The sequence below is a fragment of the Geotrypetes seraphini genome, chromosome 12 (assembly GCF_902459505.1).
Source record: "Geotrypetes seraphini chromosome 12, aGeoSer1.1, whole genome shotgun sequence".
Taxonomy (NCBI): domain Eukaryota; kingdom Metazoa; phylum Chordata; class Amphibia; order Gymnophiona; family Dermophiidae; genus Geotrypetes; species Geotrypetes seraphini.
In genome coordinates this window covers 119,127,918-119,154,610 of record NC_047095.1, presented here as the reverse complement: position 1 = coordinate 119,154,610, position 26,693 = coordinate 119,127,918, and the positions used below count along the sequence as shown (strand labels likewise).

Sequence of the window (26,693 nt, the reverse complement as noted above, 5' to 3'; positions counted from 1 at the left end):
CTACCCCATAGGTCATCGGGCAATGAATTCCATACAGTGGGGCCCATATCCTGAAATATAGATTAGAAATCTCCAAAATAAATTTGTCAGCAGTTCTTAAAGCCCAGGCTTATATATTTTCAAAGTGGTAGATAAAATCAAAGGTACCTCATTTTTTTTTTTTTTTTTAACCTTAGAAACTAGAGTTACAATCTTGAAATGAATCTTTCTATCAACCAGTGGAGAGAGTGGCCAGTGCCACAGAGATACGATCGTGGCTTGGGGGTTTGAGTAATTAGAAGGAACTGCGACAGAGTTTTGTGCCACTCGGAGAGATTTCAAATCAGAAGCTGGCAAACCAATCAATAAAGCAGTGCAATAATGAAAATGCGGTAGCACGAAACTCTGGAGCATCGTCCGAGAATTAGTTGGAGATAACGAGTCTTTGACTCTGAAGCTATGGTAATGTAAAGAAAACAGTTTTAATAACATGTTTTTTAGCATGGCTCTTCAGAGATAAGTTCAAGTTTCAAGTTCTAATAGAATTTGAGGGATCGCTTAATCATAATACGAAGCGATGAACAGGTTTAAAAACATGTAGTACATTTCTCATTACAGTAGTGAATTTCTGACAAGATAGGTCCATCACAACCACCAAGAGGAATGTTGATTGGTTAGTTATTAATTTTGGATTAAAACACCATCTGACTTTAGCAACATTCAGTTGAAACAAGTTTATTGCAAGCCAACTTCAAATTAAGGCAATAGACTGAGATCAGTGGTAGTAATGACGGGAATGAAAAATTGCAGATCATCAACAAAGATCTTATACTTAACCCTAAACTGGTCCAAAGCTTTCAAACTGGTGTCATGTATAAATTGAAAAGAACAGTTGACAGGCCTCATCCCTGTGGAAACTCTAGATTCCAGAGGGATCCAAGAAGAGACGTCTTGCCCAGGTCTAATTTGAGAAGAGTGATCATTAACCCCCCCCCCCCCAAACAAACCAGACTTAAACCACTCCAACACTCTGCCAGACAATCCAAAACTCTGTAATTGGTCAAATAGGATTTTGTGATTAACCATGTCAAAAGCATCCCATATGTCCAAGGTTGCCATCTTCTAAGTTTTGGTGTGTTGTAAAAGTCTGAATCCAGATAGATTTTTATTAATAGTGTGTTCTGGACCAGGGTCTTTAGTCAAATTTCTCCTATTCTGAGACGGAGGGTACCGGCTGATTGGCGCATGCCTTGCTGTTTTGGCATGATCTGGACTTGGAGCAGGGGGAATCCTCCTTTTGTACTTTGGCGCTCACGGCAGCCCGCTTGGTTTTGGCCTCTTAAGTGGAATCGGCCAGTGCCCCCCTCTTGGCAGTTGGAGGAACGGAAGGTGCACCAGTGGCAGCTCATGTATCATGGCTGCCATCATGGTTATTATGCCCACATCTGGCAAAATTTTCTCTTGCTCACTTAATTCTTTTGGTTGGCTTGGTGAGGGGATTGGACTTTCTGGGCTTGGGAGTGTCTTTGGGAGAGCTTATGGGTTGGCCCCTCTGACGCATGCTACTTGAGCTCTTCTGTCTATCTTGGAATTGTGGATTCGGGATCTGTCACCGGGGGGAGGGGGCTACTTAGTTATGGTACTGTTATTGTAGGCTTATATCTCTCCTGGTATGCTGATTTCCTTTGGATTGGCCTCTTTGTGCTTGTTCTAGGGGGACATGAACCATGCTGAAATTCCATTTCCTTGTTGGATTGTTGGATTTTTCTTCTTGCTGTATTCTTCTTGTGTGCATTTTTTCAATAAAAGTTTTAATTATTAAAATATATATATATATATATATATATTGTATTCTAAGTGTAATGTACATGACTTTTAGTTTGGAAGGCATTATATAACATTTTAAATTAATATAGATCACTTTTGTATTATGGATACATAACTGCATAAGATCAGTTCTTCTTACTAATCTCACCCTCCCTAAATTTTAAATGATCTAACAACCATGACTACCTAATTTTTTATGTACCGTATATACTCGACTATAAACCGATCTGATTGTAAACCAAGATAATAATAATAGCTTTATTTATATCCCGTCATACCTTTCAGTTCAAGACAGTATACAACAAGAGAGGCTGCAGGAATGCAGCGAAGTTACATAAGAGCATGAAGTAGGAGAAAACAAACAGGCGTGTAACATAATTCTATATATCAGAAGGCAGGAGCATGTAAGTAGTTGTAGAGGAAATAGTTTGAGGAAGTTTAAACGAATTTGTCAAATAAATGGGTTTTCAGTGATCTTCTGAATGATTGGTATGACGATAAGTTAAGGAGTAAGTCACTTACCCCCCTCTTCTATTAAACTGCGCTAGCAGTTTTAGCGCAGAGAGCTGTGCTGAATGGCCCGCGCTGCGCCTGATGCTCATAGGAACTCATTGAGCGTCGGGAGCGGCGCAGGCCATTCAGCGCGGCTCTGAGCTAAAAACCGCTAGTGTGGTTTCGTAGAAGAGGGTGTTAGAGTATTGTTCCAGATATCTGCTTGGAAGGAAAGCGTCTTGTTGAGGAATTTTTTGACTTGTCATCCTTTGGGATTTAGAAAGGCGAATAATAGCATGAGAGGCGGAGTTTGTTTTGGAGGACAAAGTGTTTCAGAAGGTAGATGGGTGCAATACCGAATAGTGTTTTGAAGTCTAGGCAACCGAATTTGAAAATTATTCTGGCTTTTGCTAGTAGCCAGTATAGTTTTTGGAAATATGGAGTGATGTGGTCCGATTTTTTTCAGGTCGAAAATCAGTCATATGGCTGTGTTTTGGATTGTTCTCAATCTTTTGGTAATTTTTTTTGTAGGATCCTAGGTAAATGATGTTGCAGTAGTCCAGCGAGCTTAGGATTAATGATTGTACTAATGGTCTGAATGATGCGAAATCGAAATATGGTTTTATCGTATGTGACCCTTTCTCCTTCCAAAAAGGAGGAAAAAGGTTGATTTGCATATAAACCGAGATTAGAAACTTGGGTGATCCTGGTGAGGCAGTCTACAAAGACCAGACATCCTTGTCATAAGTTTTAACACAATCTTTTTTTTAACATTAAATATTTTTATTAGTACAAAACCCCTGAGGAAGGGGGTTTTGATTTCCAAAAGTTAGTAAAAAATGTATTAAAATTAGTTCAATAAAAAGATTACCTTATTTCCATTTTCTATTTACCGGTATAAGCAATAAAAAAATATTTTCTCTACCTTTTGTAAGCTCTGGTTTCTGCTTTCCTCATCTTCTCTTCATTCCCCATGCCATCCAGCGTCTGCTCTCTTTCTCTGTTCCTTCCATTTTTCTTTGTCTCCACTCCCTCCCCCATGCTCTGGTATGCTCTCTTTCTCTGTTCCTTCCATTTTTCTTTGTCTCCACATGCTCCCCCATGCCCTTCTCCTTTCCTTCCTACCCCAACTCACCCCATGGTCTGGCAACTGCTTCCCTTCTCCCTGCCCTGGGATCTCTTTCCTCTTTTTCCATGCTCTGGCATGTCCTTTCCGTCCTTCCCTTCCTTCCAGATGGTTTAGTATCTGTCTTCTTCCCTCCATGCCCTGCGATCTTTCTCTTCTCCTTCCCTTCCATCTCTCCCTCCCTGCTTTGGTGTTTCCTCTTTCCTTTCCCTCCCTTATGTGTCATCTCTGTCTCCTTCCCTTCCCCCCATGCCATGGCATCTCTTCCTTCCCCTCCATGGCTTGCAATCTCCTTCCCTTCCCTCCATCCTTTCTTTCCCCATGATCTGGCATATTTTGTTTCCTTTCCCTTCCCTGGTCTTCCTTTTCCCTCCCTCTCTCCCCCCAATCGGGTGCAGCATTTCTCTCCCTCTCCTCTCTCTCTTTCTTTGTCACCCTCCAATCTGCAGCACAACCTTCACAGTTCGCTGCTCTTGTTGCATCTGGCCTTCCTCTCTGCTGGATCCCTTCTACATCCAGTTTCTGCAAAGGCAGGACCCAGCAGAGAGGAAGGCCCAGTGCCAAGAGCAGTGAAAATTGCTGCTACTGCCTGGAAGAGGTTCTAGACGTTGGCGCCAGTCGACGGAACAACCAGGGCGAAACCCCCCCCCCCCCCCAGTAAGCCACTGGTTACTATCCTGCCTATGGTAGGATGGGCAGGCAGGTGCCACTATCCAAAATACTTGCCCCCACACCCTGAGTCACTGACCTCCAAATACTCGTTGGTGGTGCTGCTGCTGTTGCAGATTCACTGACCTCCATGCACCCCCCCAGAGCCACTAACTTCCTTACACCCTTAGGTTCTGCCGCGGCCGATCCGCTGTATGTTGAATTGGGTGGAGCAATGAGCATCTGCGCATGCTCAAGGTCTGCCAGCTCTTGTCCCCTCCGAGATTCTCAGTGAAGATAGGAGTCAGCAGGCCTTGAGCATGTGCAGATGCTCAAGGTCCAGCCTGGTTCAACATACAGCGGATCAGCAGCAGCACAATCCCCGAGTGTATGGAGGTCAGCGGCTCTGGGGGGTGCATGGAGGTAAGCGAATCGGCGGCGGCACCAACGGGTATATGGTGGATCAGAGATGGGGTGGAGCATGTATTGTGGATAGCGGCTCGGAGAGGTAGGTATTAAGCGGTTTACAATATTAAATACAAGCAAGCATATGCAGACACTAGTTGTGCTCACTCTCTGAAAGATACAGGTGATTGAGGCCGATACAGGTGATTGAGGCCGATACAGGTGATTGAGGCCAGCAGTGTGCCTGATTTTAAAGCTAAATGGGATCAAATGGTGGGTTCTCTTCGCAAAGGGAGGTAGGGGAGGGTCATTGGTGTGGGCAGACTTGATGGGCCTTGGCCCTTATCTGCCGTCACTTTCTATGTTTCTATGATCACAGAAAGCGCTTATCATGTGAAAATGATAATAGAAATATCTCGAGGTTGCATAGAAGATAAAAGAACAGCCAAATCATTAATGCATTCAGAGTTGTTCTCTTAGGCTTCTGCGGCTGGCGTCATGATTGTCGCTGTTGTCCGGGTCTTGCGCGGCTGGCATTGCCAGAGGTTGTGGTAAGAGTGGATAGCATAGCTGGTTTTAAGAAAGGTTTGGACAATTTCCTGGAGGAAAAGTCTATAGTTTTCCGTCCCCCGCGGAAAATGACAGAGGGACAGAATTTGTCTGCGTCCCCTCCGATAACTGCGGGAAACCATCCCGTGTCATTCTTTAGTGTCTATCTCAACCTCAGTCCTTCTACACCAGCGTTCTTCAATGCAAGGCTTGAGGGTCAGTGGCTGGGCCCATTCATACTTTTTGATTCTTCCCTCTTTCTATAAAGAATGACACAGAGATGGTTTCCCATGGTTAACCACAGGGACGGGGACAAATTCGGCCTCCATGTTCTCTATATGAGTCTCATTTCGCATATCCTTCTGAAACCAGTGTGGAAAGATGCCAGAGAGCAGAGATTCTAACGTGGCGGAGAAAGATGGAAGATGGATTTTAAGGGATCTCTCCCCTAGCCTCAGCACTCCTACAGATTATTCCTGAAGCGTGCACAGTAAAGGAATATGAGGATCGACTTAAAACACTGGGATTGTTCTCCCTTGAGAAAAGGAGACTGCGTGGGGATATGATCGAGACCTTCAAAATACTGAAAGGAATCGACAAAATAGAGCAGAGAAGATTATTTACATTGTCCAATTTGACACGGACAAGAGGACATGAAATGAAGCTAAGGGGGGGCAAGTTCAGGACTAATATTACATTACATTACATTACATTAGGGATTTCTATTCCGCCATTACCTTGCGGTTCAAGGCGGCTTACAAAAAGATTTATAAAATGGGGTTACAATGTAGGAATTGAAGTTACATTAGAGTGGCAGTTAGGTAGTTTCGAGGTAAGGATAATTACAGTTTACAGTAAATTGTGTACATGGAGGTAAAATTAGGTGAAGTTAGGGTTGATTTAGGAGTTTCTTAAAAAGTATTGTTTTTATTTCTTTTCTGAATGTCTTGTAGTCTGATGTGAAGCAGGAAGTTCTGCTTCACACAGAGAGTGGTTGACATCTGGAATACTCTCCCAGGGGAGATTATTGCGGAATCGACAGTCCTAGGCTTCAAAAGCAAACTAGATGCATATCTCCTTGAGAGAGGCATATAAAGATATGGTTGGCTATAAAATAAGCCAGGTGTATACCTGGCAGGGCCTCCGCGTGTGCGGATCGCCGGACTTGATGGACCGAAGGTCTGATCCGGAGATGGCGCTTCTTATGTTCTTATGTTCTTAGGTTAATGGGCTGCTTCAACAATTAGATTAAACTGGCAGAACTGAAAGCCCTTTAAACTAGAGCTTCCAATTGGGTCTTTGCTGTAGCGTTGCCAACTGGATCCATTCTCCTGACCGGGTTGATCCAGTCCTGGGTTTACTTCGTTGCATGCAGGGGCTTGTAGCCTTGCTTTTCTTAGAGAATATGCAATAGGTGGAAATCAGATTCACAAGTTCCTGCATGAAATGGCGTAAACCCAGGACCGAATCAACCCTGTTGGTGAATCTGGATCCACTCTTAACCCCTGAGTTCAGTTTTCAGAATATCCACAATGAATATGCATGAATGGTTTATGCATCTCTGTCTCCCAGTGTGTGTGCCAGTTGATTTGCATAACCATTTTATGCATATGCAGTGTCGTGCATTTGGGCTGCAAAAATAGGACTGGTAAGAACATAAGAATAGCCTTACTGGGTCAGACCATTGGCCCATCAAGCCCAGTAACCTGTTCTCACGGTGGCCAATCCAGGTCCCTAGTATCTGGCCAAAACCCAAAGAGTGGCAACATTCCATGCTACCGATCCAGGGCAAGCAGTGGCTTCCCCCATGTCTTTCTCAATAACAAGACTATGGACTTTTCCTCCAGGAACTTGTCGAAACCTTTTTTAAACCCAGCTATGTAAACTGCTCTTACTACAACCTCCTATTGGTTTTAAAAGTATTTCCCTGTAACTTCATCGAGTGTCCCCTAGTCTTCGTAATTTTTGACGGAGTGAAAAATCGATCAACTTGTACCCGTTCTACACCACTCAGAATTTTGTAGACTTCAATCATATCTCTCCTCAGCCATCTCTTTTCCAAGCTGAAGAGCACTAACCTTTTTAGTCTTTTTCTCATACGAGAGGTGTTCCATCCCCTTTATCATCTTGGTCGCTCTTCTTTGAACCTTTTCTTGTGCCACTATATCTTTCTGGTGGTACACAGGGCTGTGGAGTTGGAAGCAGTTTTGGGTAGAGTCGGTAAAACATTTACCAACTCCAGCTTCAAAATATTTGTCCTGGATCTAAAGTACTGATAAATATGTTACATTTGCAAGTGCTTTAGATCCAGGACAAAAAAAAAATTAAAGCCAATAAGGAGGAAAGGCACCTGCTGACTGCCTGCGGGACATGCCTCTCTCTGTAGGCCGTCAGCCGGTGTCTCGTGGCACACCGGGAATCTCACCACGGCAATATACTGCTGTAATGCATCATCTCTAAGCATTCTTGCACTGTACTATATTGTTCTCTATCAACCTTTGTAGGAACAGCATGACTCATAAATCTCGGATTCGATTAGAGTAGACCCCACAGCCCTGCTGGTACAGTACAAAAGAAGAACAGGACTTGGGTATGATTATATGTGATGGTGATAAGGTGGCTGAAAAGGTAACAGCAAAAGCTATTTATTTTTATTTATTAATTTTAAAAATTTATATACCGTTTAAACCTAAACGGTTTACATATCGTGACATACATAATTCAATAAAACAAATAAAATCAAACAATTAACATATCATCATCAGAAGATCACGTGATGTGCCCATCGAAAGAGCAACCGCAATGATCAGTTCCTAGAAAAATGCGTTTTTAATAGTTTTCTGAAATTCCCCTTGTCATGACGTTTTCGTAATTGATCGACAAGTGAATTCCACAATTTGACCCCCCGCACAGCAAAAGGCCATTTTACTGGTCTTGGCATATTTTAGATTAACATTTGTTTTTAATAATGCTGAGTTCTCGGAATGCAAAGTCCTAGATGGTAGATAATTTGACATCTTATTTTTAAACGATTCAGGATGCTTTGGTGCATAAGGAAAGGAATGGCCAGCAGGAAAAAGGAGGCGATAATAAGACCTCTGCATAATTGCCTGTTGAGTCCTGTAAATATATTTGGTTCTGGAGACTGCATCTTCCAAAAGATACAAACAGGACAGAGTTGGCCCAGAGAGTGGCTACTAAAATGACTAGTGGTCTTCGTCATAGGGTGTATATAGCAGGGGTTTCAAAGTCCCTCCTTGAAGGCCGCAATCCAGTTTGATTTTCGGGATTTCCCCAATGAATATGCATGAGATCTATGTGCATGAACTGCTTTCAATGCATATTCATTGGGGAAATCCTGAAAACCCGACTGGATTTCGGCCATCAAGGAGGAACTTTGAGATCCCTGGTGTATTGGGACAAACTTGAATATCTCAGTATGTCCCATCTCAGTACGTTGGAAGAAAGGCAGGAGAGAGGAGATATGATAGAGGCACAGGAGGTGAGTCTCTTTCAATTGAAAGGAAGCTCTGGAATGAAGGGGCATAAGATGAAGTTGAAAGGAAGCAGCCTCAGAAGTAACCTAAGGAAATATTCCTTTACTGAAAGGGTTATAGATGTGTTAAATGCCCTGGCGGTGGAGACAAGGGCTATATGGAGAAAGCTCAGAGGATCTCTGAAAGAGGAAGGAATTGTAGAGCCGAGCAGGTAGTATGGATGAGTATGTTGTATTCTCTATTCAGGATATCCTGAAAATCCATCCAGCCGTGGGGTCAAAATGGCAGGATAGATTATAACACATTTGGAGCTGGACCTGACCTGGCTTCTTCTAGTGGAGGAGTAGCTTCGTGGTTAGAGTATCTGGCTGAAAACTGGGGAAATCCGGGTTCAACTCCTGTTTCTCCCACTAATGCTCCTTGTGGCCTTGGGCAAGTCATTTCATTCTCCGTTGTATCAGATGCCACTTAGATGGTAAGCTCTTGGGGGAGGGAACAGCTCTTTCAGTATTGATTTCAAGGGAGGATGTGCCTGGCTTATGGTCTTTGTGTCATCATAACTCAGGCTGACCAATCAGATGTCAGGGGAGAGGGGGCACAGGGGTAGAGAAGTGTTATGTGCGAGTCCACCAGCAGCCCTGGTCTGATCTCGATTATTCCCACAGAGAATTGCAGTGGGATTACGAGGGCATTGCCTTAAACATAAGCTAACTCTGAACCACAGGGTCAGCTTGGCATTTTCGGTGCTCCCTCACAGGTATAGAATTTGTAATACTGGCGTGATTATGTCTCTGGAGAGGACGGGATGTGCTTCGCTACGCCCACTAATGGAAAATCCAGTTCCTGGATCTGGATTCCGAAGGGTAGTCAGGTCTCATCTTTTTAGCTGTCCAGATTAGTTGTGGGGCTCCGTGCTGTCAACAGACCCCCCCCTTGGAAGGAGGTGGTGGTGGTTTGTGGGGGGGAGAGTGTCTGTTTTGGTAGGTGCTTACAGGTGTGTGTTTCTCTCTTTTTCCCACCCTCACAGAAAGAAGAAGGAGTGTTTACACGCACAGCCATGGCGGACCCTGAAAACATTCAGGTGACAGTGAAAACTTTGGACTCCCAGACCAGAAGCTTCACAGTGAAGGCAGAGGTAGGGTGGAGGAGGAAAAAAAGGGATGCTACCACCTTAGATTCATGCTCAAGAGACGTAAAACTTCTTGAAAGAAAGATCCAGAGAGGTGCAACTATATTTTCTCTCCAAATAACTAGGTAGTATCTTGAAATCCTGTGGTATGTTCTCTAGCCAACAGTTTTATAAATGCTCCTTGCACTTTCAGGTTATGCCTCTATTCTACCATCTTGCTTTGGATGAGACATCGCTTTGTCCTGTTCCCTTCCCTTCCCTACCATTATACCAGAGCAGAATAGCATTCCCTGAAGAACCACCTTCAGGGTTGGTCTCCTGGAGGCCTCTAGTTAGCAGTGTAAAAGCCACAGTGTTTTTTTCTGCCCTTCAAGGGGCTAGGACTGTCCTAGTGCAGGAGTAGCATAGTGGTTAGACTACAGGGACACTTGGGCCAAAATCCTCTTTCTCCCATTGATGCTCTGATTCTCTTTGTGACCTTGAGTAAGTTCCTTCATCTTTCATTGCCACAGATATAACTTAGATTTTAAGCTCTCTGGAGAAGAGACCTTAATAACTCTTATCTAAAGGTGGTTTCCCACTCGAGGTCAGATTTGGAAAAGGCAAGTAACTAAGTCTAAGAATCCAAAGCCTTATGAGTCACGAAGGAGTCCCTAATGAATTCACAAGATACATTTACATATGTCATCATGAAGCACAAAGAAAAATGGGTGTAATTTCTATTTCTAATGTAAATGGGAGCTGGTTTTATTTGCAGATCACCGTGAGTGAATTCAAAGAGCACATTGCAGGAACAGTAAATATCCCTACGGAGAAACAGCGGCTCATATACCAGGGACGCGTGCTGCAGGATGAAAAGAAGATGAAGGAATATAGTGAGTAGGCAGTGTGTCTGTCTGCTGTGCTTAAAAGAAAACACGGAGTGGAGGAGGAGCTGTCTCAGGTCCGGTGGCCTGAAAGAGAGAGTGTGGAGAGCTGCAATGAGTATGGAGCTGTCACATTTAGTGTTGCTTGCAAGATTATGGGCTGTCATTCTTGTATGGTGTCAGAAGTGGGATCCTGTTGGCAATCCTTGTGAGAACATACAACCCACTTGGTCACAGGAAACTTCAGTGTGATAAGATGCCTGATAATTGTGCCAGGGTCAGAAGCGTCCCTCGATGCGGTGATAATTTAACTACGAAACGCTGGCCATTATCGAGAGGACCAGAGTGATACGAGCACTGACAGTTTAGTTCTACTCTAATGCACGTCAATCGATTTGTGAACTGAATTTTTATATAAAATGAAAGAGCACTGAGTAGTGCCAAAAACAATTCTGAGACGTTACCTTCCTGAGACCCTGTTGACACTGTGGACGTAGAGAAGAGGCTGTTGTACTTCCTATCATGCAATGAAAGAACTCCTACTATAATTCATTAAGTAATACTAACATAGCTGTAGTAGTAAAGGATAGCTATAATCAAAAAACCACTGTATAAACTTCTTCAAAAATAAGTGGTGAAAAACCAATTCGCTCCTAGTTTCAGCACATAACCTGTCGCACTGGCCTCCATTCCAGGGGCAATCAAAGCAAGAAAACTTCAGCCAGGCCCGACAGCGGCCTTGTTTCGCTTCAAGCTCTCTCAAGGGCTCTGGCCTCTTGTCGCAAACATACAGCGACTCGCTGGTATTGGTACTTACATGGATGGAAGTGTTAGTCGCTGTATGTTTGCGACAAGAGGCCAGAGCCCTTGAGAGAGCTTGAAGCGAAACAAGGCCGCTGTCGGGCCTGGCTGAAGTTTTCTTGCTTTGATTGCCCCTGGCATGGAGGCCAGTGCGACAGGATTTTGTGAAGGTTTCATGTATACCAGTGATTAACCGTCCTGGATGACTATGAGGATAAGTACCTGGATGTATTGTTTTGAATAATTTTGAAAAGTGATATTGAAAATTGAATTTGTGGAATTTTGTGGAGTGTTTTTTTTGGTTTGGTTTTGTTTTTTAATCTATAGGCAGGGAATTTATTCAACTTCTTTTATATCTCCTCTCTTCAAACCTCTGAATTAGTCTGAGGTAAATTATCCAATTTAGATTTCTCTTGCAAAAATATCTCCAACTGAGCTGGATCAACAAAAAATGAATTTATTGTTCTCATATGTGACCAAGCATTTGCAGGGAAATTGAAGAAAAAATAAAGCTCCCATAGCTAGGACGCGAGCCTTTAGCTGTAGGAACTGTTTTCGTCTATATTGTGTTTGCTTGGAGACATCAGGGAACACATTTATATTCTGCCCGCAGAACAGGGTCTGTCTGTTTGAAAAACAAAGTTTAAGAGCAGCTTGCTTCTCTAATTCGGTTTTGAAGGTGACCAACAGGGTAGCTCTTTTAGCAATATTAGATGACTCTAAAAATTGTGATATATTCAAACTGAGGATACAAGCTGATCCGCTCCCCCTTCCTCTGATATAATCTTAGAGCTTCTAGGGATGTAATACAGGGAGAAAGCCTTCTGCCTGATTATAATTAAGAATATCTTTTAAATACATCCTAAGAAGCTCAATTGAGGACAAATAATGAGAACAAGGAAAGTTCAAAAAACGAAGATTCCTTGATCTCATAGCATTGTGGAGTGCTTTTTTTAAGAAACCAATGAAACATAGAAGATGACGGCAGAAAAGGGCCATAGCCCATCAAGTCTGCCCACTCTAATGACCCACCCCCCTTGATTTTACATGTGTATCCCATTTCCTTGTAAAATCTGGAACGCTGCTGGCCTCAATCACCTGAAGTGGAAGTTCATTCCATTGATCAACCACCCTTTCGGTGAAGAAGAACTTCCTGGTGTCGCCATGAAATTTCCCACCCCTGATTCTCAGCGGATGCCCTCTTGTGGCCGAGGGACCTTTAAGAAAGAAAATATCATCCTCCACCTCAATACGGCCCGTGATATATTTAAATGTCTCTATCATGTCTCCTCTCTCTCTACGTTCCTCGAGTGAGTATAGCTGCAATTAATTCAGCCTTTCCTCATACGGGAGATCTTTGAGTCCCGAGACCATTCTGGTGGCCATTCGTTGAACCGACTCAACTCTCGGCACATCTTTTTGGTAATGTGGCCTCCAGAATTGTACACAATATTCCAGATGAGGCCTCACCATGGATCTGTACAACGGCATTATAACTACGGGCTTCCGGCTGATAAAACCTCTACGGATACAACCCATCATTTGTCTTGCCTTTGATGAAGCCTTCTCCACCTGATTGGCAGTCTTCATGTCTTCGCTAATGATCACCCCCAAATCACGTTCCACCTTGGTCCTAGCTAAGGTCTCACCATTTAGTGTGTAAGTTCTGCACGGATTCCTGCTGCCAAGGTGCATGACCTTACATTTTTTAGCATTGAAGCTTAGCTGCCAAGTCGAGGACCAGTGTTCCAATAGAAGTAGGTCCTGCGTCATACTGTCTGGCAAAGTGCTCTTACTTACTATGTTGCATAGTTTGGCGTCATCGGCGAATAATGTGATTTTACCCTGAAGCCCCTGAGTCAGATCTCCTACAAATATGTTGAAGAGGATCAGGCCCAAGACCATTACAGGACATGTATGTACTGAAACCAGGAGCGAATTGGTTTTCTGAGGTCTCTCTTTTCTCCACTTATTTTTGAAGAAGTTTTTACAGTGGCCTTTTGATCATAGCTGTCCTCTACTACTATAGCTATATGAGAAGTACTTCCTATCGGCCATAAATCAAGAACTAAAAAATGTTGGTCGCATTGACAAGCTGCTGCTTGCAAAAGAAGAGCAATATATAATCCTTGAACATATTCACTAAGATATATACAGTAGACCAGGGCTGCCCAAGTCTGGTCCTCGAGATCTACTGGCAGGCCAGGATTTCAGGATATCCACAATGAATATGCATGAGAGAGATTTGCCTGCACTGCCTTCTTGGCGTGCAAATCTCTCTCATGCATGTTCATTGTGGATATCCTGAAAACCTGGCCTGCCAGTAGATCTCAAAGACCGGACTTGGGCAGCCCTGCAGTAGACTCTGTTAACCGGAACGCAACTAACCAGAACTCTCAAGCAACCAGAAAAAAAAAAAATCTAATATTGTGAAATAAAATCAATTTCTGGCAGAAATTAAGTGTAAACTTGGCATGCCACACCTGAGTACGCTTTGCTTACCACATGTCCGGTAGTTTGTCTGAAACAGTTCATGGTATGGCATAGTATGGCGTAGAGCAGTGGTTCCCAAACCTGTCCTGGATTTTCAAGATATCCCTAATAAATATGGCATGAGAGAGATTTGCATATAATGGAAGTGACAGGTATGCAAATCTCTCTCATGCCATATTCATCGGGGCTATCCTGAAAACCCGACTGTCTGGTGGTCCCCCAGGACAGGGATCGGAACCACTGGAGTAGAGTATTAGTTAGGCCTATTTTTAGTAGTAACTCTCAAGCGACGAGAAACTACATTTCTCTGGCATCTATCAATCCCCATGCGTGCCAGTTAACTGAGAGTACTGTGTAATTCATAATCGGTTGCACCAAAGTATTTGCTTTTAGAACTGGGATCTTGATCTCTGGCTGTTAGTGATGGATAAAGCCTGTACTTGACACTGAAGCTGTTGATGTGGACTCCGCTCACACTGTAATTCTTGTATTCTTTTTTTTTTCCCCGCTGCCAGATGTAGATGGTAAAGTTATTCATCTGGTGGAACGGGCACCTCCTCAGACACAGCCTGCCTCTGGGGGTACTTCTGGGGCAGGAACGTCAACACCGCACAATGGAGGTCCACGAGGTTCCGGTGCCACTGTACATGACCGGAATGCCAACAGCTACGTCATGGTGGGGACCTTCAACTTACCGGTAAGTATTTATGAGACTGCATCTTTCTTCCTGTCCCCTAAAGGCAAGAGTCTCCATATTTCTTTGCCTATCCTCCAGCACCCTAGAGGTGTGACGGGCTTTGTATCTATGTACCCATTTTCTGACCTCTCCAGTCCCCCCTGAGTTCTTCATCCTCTGAGAATAAAACAGAATGATGGCTCCATTCTCTAGGATCCCCTTTCCTTGAGTTGCTCGTCTCTCGTTTCTCCCTTGATGTTCATGTGCAGTCCTCTTGTTTTCTTCTGGTTTGCAGCAGTCCGTCCAGCAAGTGATGTCGGGGTTGGGAGAGGCAGCTGGACGCAATGCCCGTGTCACTGCAACCACAGGGGTGAGTCATAAGAGCTTTTTAACACACGAGGGCATAGGAAGGAGCGAAGACGATCCATGGTGGAGACATGAGACGGGGAGAGTGAAATGAAGGGACAAGTGGTGACGAGCTGGGGGGGGGGGAGAAGCATGTGGGATGAAGGAAGGAGGAAGATAGACAGATGGTGGGGAGATGCTAGTCAGGAAACATCAGGTTTTAGTTAGCAAGGCTAAACCCTATCTATACAGGAGTTGACGTGTTCTGTTCAATTTGCTCTCCACTCTCGTTCTCCTGATCCCTCACATGGGAAGAGCGATGGCTCGTCTGTCGATGTCCACATTAACATGGAACAGCAGGCACCTATCCAGGTAAGGGGGTTCCCTGCTGCAAGGGGGACCACGAGAGTGCAGAGAGGAACACAATAGGATCTAATTATTATTTCTATAGCGCTAAAAGGCGTATGCAGCGCTGTACATTCTAACACATGAGAGTCCCTGCTCAGAAGAGCTTACAATCTAATTTAGACAGGACATATCAGGGTTGGGGAGATTATAGTGGGTCTAGGTATCTGACAGCAGTGAGGGGGAGTTAAGAGTTGAAAGCAGTTTCAAAAAAGCGGGCCTTTAGCTTGGATTTGAGCACTGCCAGGGACGGAGCACAACGTTTTGAAGGTCTGTAAGCCCTTTGTGGTAGAGCTTGATAATGTGTTAACCAGATTTTACTTAAGAGTCCTTAGAACTAAATCATAAGGCTTTACAACGTGTCCCTAGGAGTGCATGATAGAACTTTATAATACATATCTAAGGCTATATCTGAGAATCCCCTAAGACTGTGTTTTAGCTTTACAGTGTGTATCTGGGGCTCTCCTTGAGGTTAACACCATGGTATGGTATTTGTGCTAGGCTTCAAAATTTGAGCCTCATATGGAGTGTTTTTGTTTCAGAGTGAGCCCAGGGTACGGCTGGTGATGGCCCAGCGAATGCTGCGTGATATCCAGGGGATTCTTAGTAGGCTGGAGGTGAGTAGGTCTTGGGGGTGGGGGTGGGGAGTTATAAAGGGAAAGATGACCTTCCTCATATAAGTAGCGGCCTCTTATAAATAGGCAAGACAAGATGCATGTCAATATGCATTACTCTGTCTAGCCCAGCTGTCAGATCCAGCATTTCTTTGGTCCTCCTTTCAAAGTGGTTCTCAGGCTAAAAGGGTTGCCTTCCAGCAGTTTTCAACCCAGGCCTCGGGACTCATCAAGTCAGTCAGGATACTCACAATGAATCATTGTCCCTACATTAAAAGTTTTTGGAATGCAATTTGGCCACAAATTAATAAATTGATGGAAAATCATGTAGCAATATCATATGATACAGTGTTATTTGGAATGATGATGAGAAAAAAAAGTCAAATTTCACCAGAAAATAACAAGCTTTTATTAGTCATGACAGGGGTTGCCATTCAGCATATAACCAACAATTGGAAGAATTATAGTAACCTAAATTATACATTTTGGTGGAAAACAATATGTCATATATTCAAAATGGAAAGACAATAGCAATACAAAGAGGGACATATACTAAATTTATAAAAATATGGGGGCCATTGACAAAATATTGTAATGAATAAATAGTAGGATTTCTCTTCTTCTTTTCTTCTTTTCAATATCTTCTTTGTGACACACATGAAGGGGAGGGTAGTGAAAATAATTTTTACACAATATGATATAATATGATATACAAAATGTAATGAATGATTGGAAAGTACTAGAAGGGTGGGGGGAGGGAGAGGGGATAAAAATATGTTTAGAATATTATGTATTAGATATAAAAGTGATATTGTGTATTCATTAATTGTATTTCAATATTTTGTACACTTCATGTAAAATTTGAAAATGAATAAAAATTATAAATGAAAAATAAACAATGAATATACATAAGGTAACTTCTCATACAATGGACATAGTACGTGCAAATTTTCTTATGCATCTTCATTGCAAGTCTTCTGAAAACTTGATTGGCTGGGTGTATCCCTAGGAGTAGGTTGTAAGAACCTGTGTTTTCTCTTGAGATTTGTCCAGAAGCGGTGGATACTTGCTAGTGCAACTAGTAATAGCAGCTCTGCATGGTTACAGCTTAACCAGGTTTCTCTCTGTCTCTGAACCATCTGAATTCCCAATGTTGAGGGTTTTAGAAACTCTTAGGTCTGACGTGAGACATGATGCAAATAAGAAAACTTAAGTTATTGGATTAGAATGGTGGGCGACATGAAGAAATGAAATAAGGCAAATATTTTAAATTGGGTACATGAGATTGCAGAGACAGTGTAATTAAAGAATAATAGTTAATCTGGATACGAATCATTTCTCAAGGGTGACCATCTTGGCCTCAGAAAGCTGTGATTCTTTTCACCCCCCCACCACATCCGATTGGTGCACGGAGCCCAAAGAATGAATGAATGTTCCCATGGTGCACTGCTTTTTGCACAAAATGTCTGCTGCTGAGAGTTTAGGGTAATTTTCAGAGTTACAGTGAATGAGCTTTCCCCCAAACTCTCCAGAAGATAACAGGATCGGTTCTCTCTTAACCGTTGGCTGTTTAATTTGGTCACCTGCGCCATTATTTAACCCTTTCCTCTTTCCCACCCATTGTCCCCTGCAGGGCTCTGGAAATGCACCGCTGTCTGAGGCTGACTCCCGGGACCATGAGACCCCTGCAGCTGAAGGAACAGATGCCATGGAGACAGGGGAGGGAAACGATGCCCCACCTAGCGAGGAAGCTGCCGCTCCCGAGGCGGAACCTGCCGGCGAGGGTACACCTAGCATCTCTGCACCAACAGCAGAGACGACAGCACCAAAGTAAGCGGGCACTTCAGCCAGAAAAGGCCAGGGTCCAGGGGCTCTCTCTTGAGGGTGTTTTTCGTCTCTGCTTCTAGCCTTTTATTTGTGAGTTTGGGTCTCTGCCTATTTTACTGACACTGCTGCCTGGATGTCCTGCCGTCATCTGAAGCTAAATATGTCCAAGACTGAGCTGCTCCTCTTTCCTCCTAAACCCTCTGCTCCTGCTCCTTTCTCCATCTCGGTAAATAATACTGTCATTGTTCCAGTCTCCTCTGCTTGCAATCTTGGAGTCGTCTTCGATTCCGACCTCTCATTTTCTACGCACATCTAACAAGCTGCTAAGAACTGTCCTTCTATCTCTTCAGTATCGCCACAATTCACCCCTTCCCCTTGTCCATGCTTTTGTAACCTCACATTAGGCTACTGCAATCTACTTCTAACCGGTCTTCCCTTGCAATCTGTGCAAAACTCTGCTGCACGACTCATCTTCTACCAACCTCGCTACGCTCATGTCACCCCTCTCCTTAAATCACTTCACTGGCTCCCTTTCCATCTTCGCATACAGTTCAAGCTCCTATTGCTGACCTACAAGTGTGTTCATTCTGCTGCCCCTCAATATCTCTCCTTATACACTTCCCAGAGAACTCCGTTCCTCAGATAAGTCACTCTTAATGTTACCCTTCTCCTCCACTGCCAATTCCAGACTTCATTCCTTTCATCTAGGTGCCCCCCTATGCCTGGAATAAATTACCCCAGTTTGTCCGTCAAGCCCCTTCCCTTCCCTTGTTTAAAAGCAGACTGAAAACCCACCTTTTTGATATAGCCTTCAATCCATAACCCTACTCCCCACTGCCCACCAACCTAGCCAGCAGATTAACTGTATCCATGGCATCCTGTTTGTCTTGTCTGTTTAGATTGTAAGCTCTTTCGAGAAGGGACTGTCTTCTTTGTGACACTGTACAGCGCTGCATACGTCTGGTAGCGCTATAGAAATAATTCATAGTAGTAGGAGTGTGAAGAGTTTCAGTCTTTGGGAAGCAGAGCTGAGATTGTGATATCATATTGCCTCATTCCACCAATAAGAGCCAACCTCATCAGTGATGTCATGGCTTGATTGCCCTGTACTCCCCTCTGCCCTCCAACCGAGCCAGCAGATTAACCGTTCCCCTTAACTCTATCCATGACATCCTGTTTGTCTGTTTAGATGGTAAGCTCTTTCGAGCAGGGACTGTCTCCTTCCTGATTTTGTGTAGCGCTGTGTATGTGTGGTAGCGCTATAGAAATAATAGTGGTAGCATGATCGAGCGGACAGCTGAAAGGTGCGATGGCTGGAGGCTTCTTCTTGTAATAAGAGGCTGCCTTAACTTGGAATGTGCGTAGGTGTCTTGTTGTTGAGTTGGTTCTCTCATATTCTTTGCAGTCACCCAGCCCCGTCAGAGTACGGTGAAGTGCTACTGGAGCTGCGACGGGTGGAGGAGCAGTTGAACCCCCATATGCTGCGCTTCCAGGAGATTTTGGGCAATGCCACCAATACAGATTATAACAACAATGTAAGTGATGGGCATGTATCCCTCTGTGCACCTTTCCCTCTCTACACATGCTCTCTCCAGCTCCTCTCCCCACATGCCTGTGTTGATAACGTAACATAAAAATGTATTTCTATACCTCAATATCATTAAGTTCTATGCGGTTTACAAAATAGAATAAAAAAACTGCACATATACAGTTGAATGGAATTAGAGAATGACACGGTGGCTGTTACCCGCGGCTAGCCCGCCAAAAAGGTGGGGAAAATACTGTTCACCATGGCTACAGGGACAAGGCCATTCACCGCCCTGTGGAACGGTGAATTGCCTTGTCCCCACAGTTAAGGGAGGGAACATGTGCGGTCACCAATCGTGCTCCCTCCCTCCTTACTGCCGCCGAGTCTAAACATCTCCCTACTCCCTCCCTGACCCTTACCTTCGGCCGGCAATTTCTAAATTGCTTTCCTACGAGCAGCCGGAGCATTGAAGCTGCATGTGGCTGCTGTAAAATCATCTCTGATGCAACCGGAAGTTGCATCAGAGACGACCTTTCCGGCAGCCATATGCAACTTCAATGCTCTGGCTGCTCTGTAGGAAAGCAATTTAGAAATCGCCGGCCGAAGGTAAGGGGCAGGAAGGTTTGTTGGCACAGTTGTGCGCTGCAAGCAGGAAACACTCCATCTGCCTTTCGGACGGGCCTGTTTTCCGGGGGGGGGGGAGGGGTGCATGGCAGAAGTGGCTAAGAGGTGTTCTCGCTGCAGGGGAGGGGGTGAAAGCGCTACGAAGGTTAAGGAGCAGGGAGGGAGGAAAAGTGGAGTGGAGAGGAACAGACGCTGAAGGGAAATGGGGAAGACAGAGTGGGGAGAAGACGCTGAAGGGAAATGGGGAAGACAGAGTGGAGAGAAGACGCTGAAAGGACGGGAAGACAGTGGGGAGAAGACACTGAAGGGAAATGGGGAAGAGAGATTGGCAAGAAGACGCTGAAAGGACGTGGGGAAGACAGTAGGGAGAAGATGCTGAAGGGAAATGGGGAAGACAGAGTGGGGAGAAGACGCTGAAAGGACATGGGGAAGACAGTGGGGAAAAGACGCTGAAGGGAAATGGGGAAGAGAGAGTGGGGAGAAGACGCTGAAGGGAAATGGGAAAGACAGAAAGGGGAGAAAACGCTGAAGGGAAATGGGGAAGAGAGAGTGGGGAGAAGACGCTGAAGGGAAATGGGGAACAGAGTGGGGAGAAGATGCTGGCAGGGAAGAAGACGGAGATGCCAGACTATGGGGGGAGCGGAGGGAAGAAGATTGGTGCCAGACCAATTTGGGGGGGGAGAAAGGGAGAGGCACAGTAACAGAGCAAATGGAAGACGCAGAGAGAAGAGAGACAGTGGATGGAAGGAATTGAATGAGAAGATGAGGAAAGCAGAAACCAGACAAGAAAGGTAGAAAAAAAAATTCTATTCATTTATTTATTTATTTTTTTGCTTTAGAATAAAGTAGTATATTAGTTGTGTTGATAAAAATTTATAAACAAAGCCTTGCCAGCTGAACTTCTTTTTCTCTAGTTCAGCAGCCAGAACTTTGATTTATAAGGAAGGAATAAGCTAAATATTGCAGTACTGAAGCTTGTATGGATGCTGCGGTGATGGGGACGGGGCGGTGAAGGGGACTGCGGGGCAGAGATGGGGCGGTGGCGGGGACAGTGGTCCGGGGACGGGGCAATGATGGGGACAGATTTTTTTCCCCCCGTGTCATTCTCTAAATGTAATAACATTAATTTCCTAAAAATCTTGTAAACAAATACGTTTTCCGTTGTCTCCTAAAATGCTGATATGAGCAAGAGGTCGCTGTTAGAGAATTCAAATCTTTATCCCATATTGCAGCTTGAAACGACAGAAGACGTTGACGATATTTTTTATACTCTGCTACCAACAGTCTAACCCCACACACACACTCTCTTTTTCCTCAGACGGAGAGCCGGGAGGAAGACCAGCGGCTCATTAATCTGGTGGGGGAGTGCCTGCGTCTGCTGGGGAATACCTTCGTGGCACTGTCCGACCTTCGTTGTAACCTGTCCAGCAGCATACCCCGCCATTTGCATGTGGTGCGGTCCATATCTCACTACACGGCCCCCATGGTAGTGCAGCAAGCAGCCATCCCCATACAGGTGAGGGAACTCTAGCCCCGAGCAACTGTAGTGGTAGACCCTATCTCCGGTAAATGTCGAGCTACAGTAAGCAGCCATCCTATACAGGTGAGACCTCGGAACAGAATTGAGTCATAGGAATAAACCTGACAGAGTTTTTGGAAGATACTCAGGATGTTATCCAGAGTAGGTCCACTATGGTATTAACATGTATGAGTGAGATAGATAAAATGTTAATTATGAAGCTTTACTTTAAAAATAGGTTGACAAAATTTTGTGGAGACGTTGTTAGAATTTTTCCTGATGTCTCAAGAGCTATGCAGTTAAGAAGGAAAGAATTTTTGAAACTAAGAGTAAGAGTCTTAACTCTTGAGGCATCTTTTTACTTGAAATTCCCATGCAAATGTCTTGTTAAATTACAACTTTCCACCCCAAAAATATATCACCTGGATCCAAAACGTTCTATTCACTATATGATTTTTTTAGGACGCCTCAGCCCCACCACTCCACCGCTGTAATAGTTTTGTTACCACGGGAAGGTTGTGTGGTGCCTCATCGTTGGCTGTCCATTTTTTAGTCAATTTTTTAACCGTGTGTCACAAATATTGCAAAATGTCTTCAAAAAGAAACTTTTTAGTGTAAATGCTAAACTTTATAAAAGTATAAATATTTACTTATCTCAGCCACCTTGGGAGTCAGACCCGACATGTTTCGCACTACAAGAGTGCTGTTTCAAGGGTCTCCCGGGGCTGCCGCTGAGTCGGATGACTCCCAAGATGGCTGAGATAAGTAAATATTTATACTTTTATAAAGTTTAGCATTTACACTAAAAAGTTTCTTTTTGAAGACATTTTGCAATATTTGTGACACACGGTTAAAAAATTGACTAAAAAATGGACAGCCAACGATGAGGCACCACACAACCTTCCCGTGGTAACAAAACTATTACAGCGGTGGAGTGGTGGGGCTGAGGCGTCCTAAAAAAATCATATAGTGAATAGAACGTTTTGGATCCAGGTGATATATTTTTGGGGTGAAAAGTGTTGATTTCATACTGGACAAAAATCTCATATAATAATATAGCCAGCGATAACAGGCTTTGTTAAATTACAAGACATTGAATATGTTTTTTGGGATCCAATTCAATTGCAACAATTTTTAATATCTCGAGAACAGAAATGATTTTCTTCCTTAATGTTTACAAATGACTCAACACTGAGAATATAGGTGGTCGATCGTTGGAATGAACTTCCACTTGATTCAGGCCAGCAGCGTGCCAGATTTTAAAAGGAAATGGGATACACATGTGGGATCTCTAGGGGGGTAAAAATGGAAATGGGATACACATGTGGGATCTCTAGGGGGGTAAATTCAAGGAGGTGGGGTCGTTAGAGTGGGCAGACAGGATGGGCTATGACCCTTTTCTGCTGTCATTTTCTATGTTCTATGATTTCAGATTCCCAAATAATGGAATGGTTAAGATTCTTTTGGAATCAAAACCATTTCTTAGTTTTCTTTAATTTTTGTTGGTTAGATAGTGGTATGCCTCTCCATTTATTGTGGGCTTGAAAAGGAATGTTTGTGTTTGTACGTGATTTTAAAATTTGATGTAAGTTACCTTTATCCTCGGTATCTTTGATATTGTAAACTTTTAAATTCATAAATAAAAAAAAAAGAAAAAAAAAGAATTGAGTCATAGGATGACTGCCTAATATATCCCCACCGTTCTCCTCCTCTATCTTCCCTGCCTTTCTCCGCTTCCTCTCACTTCTCTTTGTAAGACGCCTTCAGCCTGCATAGGCATGCGTGGCGCAGAAATAGAAGATTAGATTAGATGAGGTTGAAAGGGGACAGATTCAGGAGCAACTTAAGGAAATGGTTCTATACTGAAAAGATGGAACAGGAAGGAATCGTCCAGCTGAGCTGGGCAGAATGGATAAGCTGTATGGTCGTCGGTTGCTGTTAGTCTCTGTTTCCCTTCTGTCACAGATAAACGTTGGTACCACTGTGACCATGACGGGGAATGGATCCCGCACCTCCCAAACAGTGCTGCCTCCAGGCTCAGAAGAGCAGGCCGCCACGCAGACTATACCAGGCGAGACGGGAGCTGCCACCACCCCACCTTCCGGGGTGAGCCCTGAAGGCCAGGGGCCAGCTTCTGGCCAATCTTCACATCCACGAGTGATCCGCATCACGCACCAAACTGTGGAGCCTCTCATGATGATGCATATGAATTTGCAAGGTGAGCGCTTGCGGTAGGGGGTCTGGCGTTCCGACCGTCTCTTAAGTTTGAGGCTCGTGTTCTCTGTGCAGCTTTGTGTCATTTTTCTTTTGCTTTAGGCTTATCTTAGTCTCTTTCTTTTTGCTTGTGGCTGTCTTTTCTGTTTTTGGCTCTTTGGCTCTGCGAGATAGTTTTTGTGTGCGTTGCTTAATCTTGAATGCAGAGACACAATGTGCCCTCGGAGACCGAACGTGTGGGGCTCTCTTTCGGCGTATCTTGAAAGCTGCTCTTTTCCCACCATTCCCTTTCCGCTTCTTCTCATTTACAGATTCCAATTCACCCTCCGGTGGCACTGGATCTGCTCCCTCCACGACCACAGGGCACGGTAAGAATCTCAGCCCCTATAATATGTTTTCATCTGCAGCCCTGAAAAGACCCAGTGTAAGATACAGCGGATTCTAGTCACACCACTAAGACATAAGTTTCAGTGCTTGAACATATTAGCGCAATAAAGACCCCCACATTTTTGGCTAGAGAAGGGGACATCTCAGTGACCAGGAGCCATTTCACTCCCTCTGGTTGCATGATGTGCAGCCCAAGGCCTGTCACCCTGGAGGTGGCTATCTTGTTTTAGTCATCATCTTAAACTTTATCTGAGGTCGGACAGCAGGTTTTTTGTTTTTTTTTTTTTGTATAAATCCTCCTCCATTTCTTCACAGGCGGGTCGACATCAGTCCAGATCCCCAGCCTACCTCCTGAGTTCATGCAGGCAATCTCCCATCAGATAACCCAGCAGGCCTTGGCTGCCGCAGCCTCAGCCGCCACAGGTGAGGGAGAGGACACGAGATAGCGAGAGGAAGGGGGAAGTGTGGAAGAGTAGGTTAAGTGTCCTTTCGGTTCTGATGCATGACTAGATCCTTAGGGCCATTAACGCCCAACTCCTCGGCTGTGTTAGATTTCTTGTACATTTAAGCGTAGGTCGGGGGGGGGGGGGCTCTCTGTGAAAATGAACCGTTGTTTCTCCTCCCCTTCTCCTCCCCACTTTCTGTTTTGCAGGTCAGCAAGTCCCAAACTTCCAGGCCGGGCCTGCTCGGGTGGTCTTCTCTCGCCCGCCCCCTCCAAATGTGCGCCATGGCAATCCACCTGGAGCCTCCCAACCTTCAGGATCTACGGTATGTACGCGGGGGGGGGAGGGGGGGAATTGATGCCACAGGCGTGAACATGGGGGATTTGGGAAGCAAAACCAAGTGCAGTTGCACAACTTTGTAGATATGTAGGTCACACTTTATCACAAAAACACCCATGATGCTTTCGAAACTGCCACACCCAGTGAGAGACAGACCCCCCCCTTCCCTCCCTGGATCCACTGTCTGGCAGGTGAGCTGAGTGGTCCGAGACCCCTCATCCGCCTTCAGAAACGCCTCTCGGAGGAGTGGCTTAGTGGTTAGGGCCGCAGCCGCAGCACTCTGAGGTTGCGGTTCAAGCCCAGCGCTGCTCCTTGTGACCTTGAGCCAGTCACTTAACCCTCCATTGCCCGCTGGGACAGATAGAAATACTTGAGTCTCTGATTGTAAACCGCTTAGGCTATAAATACTAAAATAAAAGGCAAATGCACGTGGGTAATCTGATGTGCTCCGAAGCAGTCCTTAGTTCAGTTGATTCTCGTTGGCTAACACCACTGCAGTTGAAGGTTGGAGATGCTCCCTCCTTGGTTATAAAAGAAAAATGTGTGTCAGATTTGAGTCAACTCCGACTGGTTGGCAGCCAGAGCTATGTCAAGCTTCAAGCAGCGGTGTTATCTGTAAGTTTGGATTAAATTCTTGGCTCTTTTTGTGTGTCACTCTCTTGTAGGCAGCCAGCGTGGGTGGGAATGCCTCCCTGGCGCAGATGATCAGTGGCTTGGTGGGGCAGCTTCTCATGCAGCCGGTGCTAGTTGGTGAGATCTGTTTACCGTTCATTCTGCTGCCCCTCAAAATCTCTCCTCTCTCCTTATCCACCTCCCAGAGAACTCCGTTCCTCAGATAAGCCGCTCTTAGCTTTACCCTTCACCTCCACTACCAATTCCAGACTTTGCTCCTTTCATCTAGCTGCCCCCTGTGCCTGCCACAAATGACCCGAGTTTGTCCGCCAAGCCCCTTGTTTAAAAGTAGACTGAAAACCCACCTTTATGATATAGCCTTAAATCCATAACACTACTCCCCACTGCCCTCCAACCCAGCCAGCTGATTAACCATTCCCCTTAACTGTATCCATGACATCTTGTTTGTCTGTCTTGCCTGATAAGATTGTAAGCTTTTTGGAGCAGGGACTGTCTTCTTTGTGACTCTGTACAGCACTGTGTGCGTCTAGAAATAATATTAGTTGTAGTAGTAGTAGTAGTAGTGTGAAGAGTTTCAGGGTCTGGTAACCAGAGCTGAGATTATGATATCATAATGCCTCATTCCACCAATAAGAGCCAACCTCCTCAGTGATGTCACAATGGCTTAATTGTCCTGTACTCCCCTCTGCCCTCCAACCCAGCCAGCAGATTAACCATTCCCCTTAACTGGATCCATGACATCCTGTTTGTCTGTCTTGCCTGATAAAATTGTAAGCTCTTTGGAGCAGGGACTGTCTTCTTTGTGACTCTGTACAGCACTGCGTACGTATGTCTGGTAGTGCTATAGAAATAATTCATAGTATGTATGTATCTCGGCTCTGTGAATCCCGCATTCAGAATCTGGATCACTGCCATATTTTTTTCCCTAGCTCAAAGTGCCAGCAACACCACCACCACCACCAGCACCACCACCAGCACCACCACAACCTCCAGCCAGCCAGCTGCCACCACCGCCACGTCGACCACCACTGCTCCAGACACTGGCAATGCTGACCCCAGCACTCCTCCTCCCCCTCCACTATCTGCAGAGCTTCAGTTCTCTCAGCTGTTGGGCAACATTCTGGGAGCCACCAGTTCGGGCATGGCCGGCGTGGCAGGCATGGGGGCTCCCACTATCACCGTGGCTATGCCTGGCGCACCTGGCTTTCTTCAGGGCATGACAGAGTTCTTGCAGGTAGGTTTTTTTACGTCTGGAAAAAGCACTGAGATCTCGGTCTGTGAGAGCCATTGTGGCCCGGGCAGAATTGTAAGGGGGAGGTCAGAAACG

General features: G+C 44.8%; 1 protein-coding gene across 5 annotated transcripts in view; it reads left to right on the top strand.

Annotated features, from left to right (window-relative positions):
• Window positions 1-26,693, top strand: part of BAG6 (BAG cochaperone 6) — a 49,016-nt gene that overhangs the window by 1,459 nt on the left and 20,864 nt on the right. Inside the window, exons 2-16 of one of the 5 annotated variants that reach the window (XM_033916220.1) lie at window positions 9,551-9,604; window positions 10,410-10,527; window positions 14,328-14,509; window positions 14,784-14,858; window positions 15,149-15,205; window positions 15,781-15,855; window positions 17,486-17,682; window positions 19,085-19,214; window positions 21,150-21,347; window positions 23,316-23,568; window positions 23,876-23,932; window positions 24,267-24,374; window positions 24,604-24,719; window positions 25,399-25,483; window positions 26,296-26,600. In XM_033916220.1, the coding sequence (XP_033772111.1) occupies window positions 9,581-9,604; window positions 10,410-10,527; window positions 14,328-14,509; window positions 14,784-14,858; window positions 15,149-15,205; window positions 15,781-15,855; window positions 17,486-17,682; window positions 19,085-19,214; window positions 21,150-21,347; window positions 23,316-23,568; window positions 23,876-23,932; window positions 24,267-24,374; window positions 24,604-24,719; window positions 25,399-25,483; window positions 26,296-26,600 (1,980 nt within the window). In that variant the 5' untranslated portion in view covers window positions 9,551-9,580. Of the gene's footprint in view, window positions 1-9,550; window positions 9,659-10,409; window positions 10,528-14,327; window positions 14,510-14,783; window positions 14,859-15,148; window positions 15,206-15,780; window positions 15,856-17,485; window positions 17,683-19,084; window positions 19,215-21,149; window positions 21,348-23,315; window positions 23,569-23,875; window positions 23,933-24,266; window positions 24,375-24,603; window positions 24,720-25,398; window positions 25,484-26,295; window positions 26,601-26,693 lie in introns of all 5 variants that reach the window. The other 4 variants (XM_033916217.1, XM_033916216.1, XM_033916221.1 and 1 more) reach the window with 4 other exon arrangements.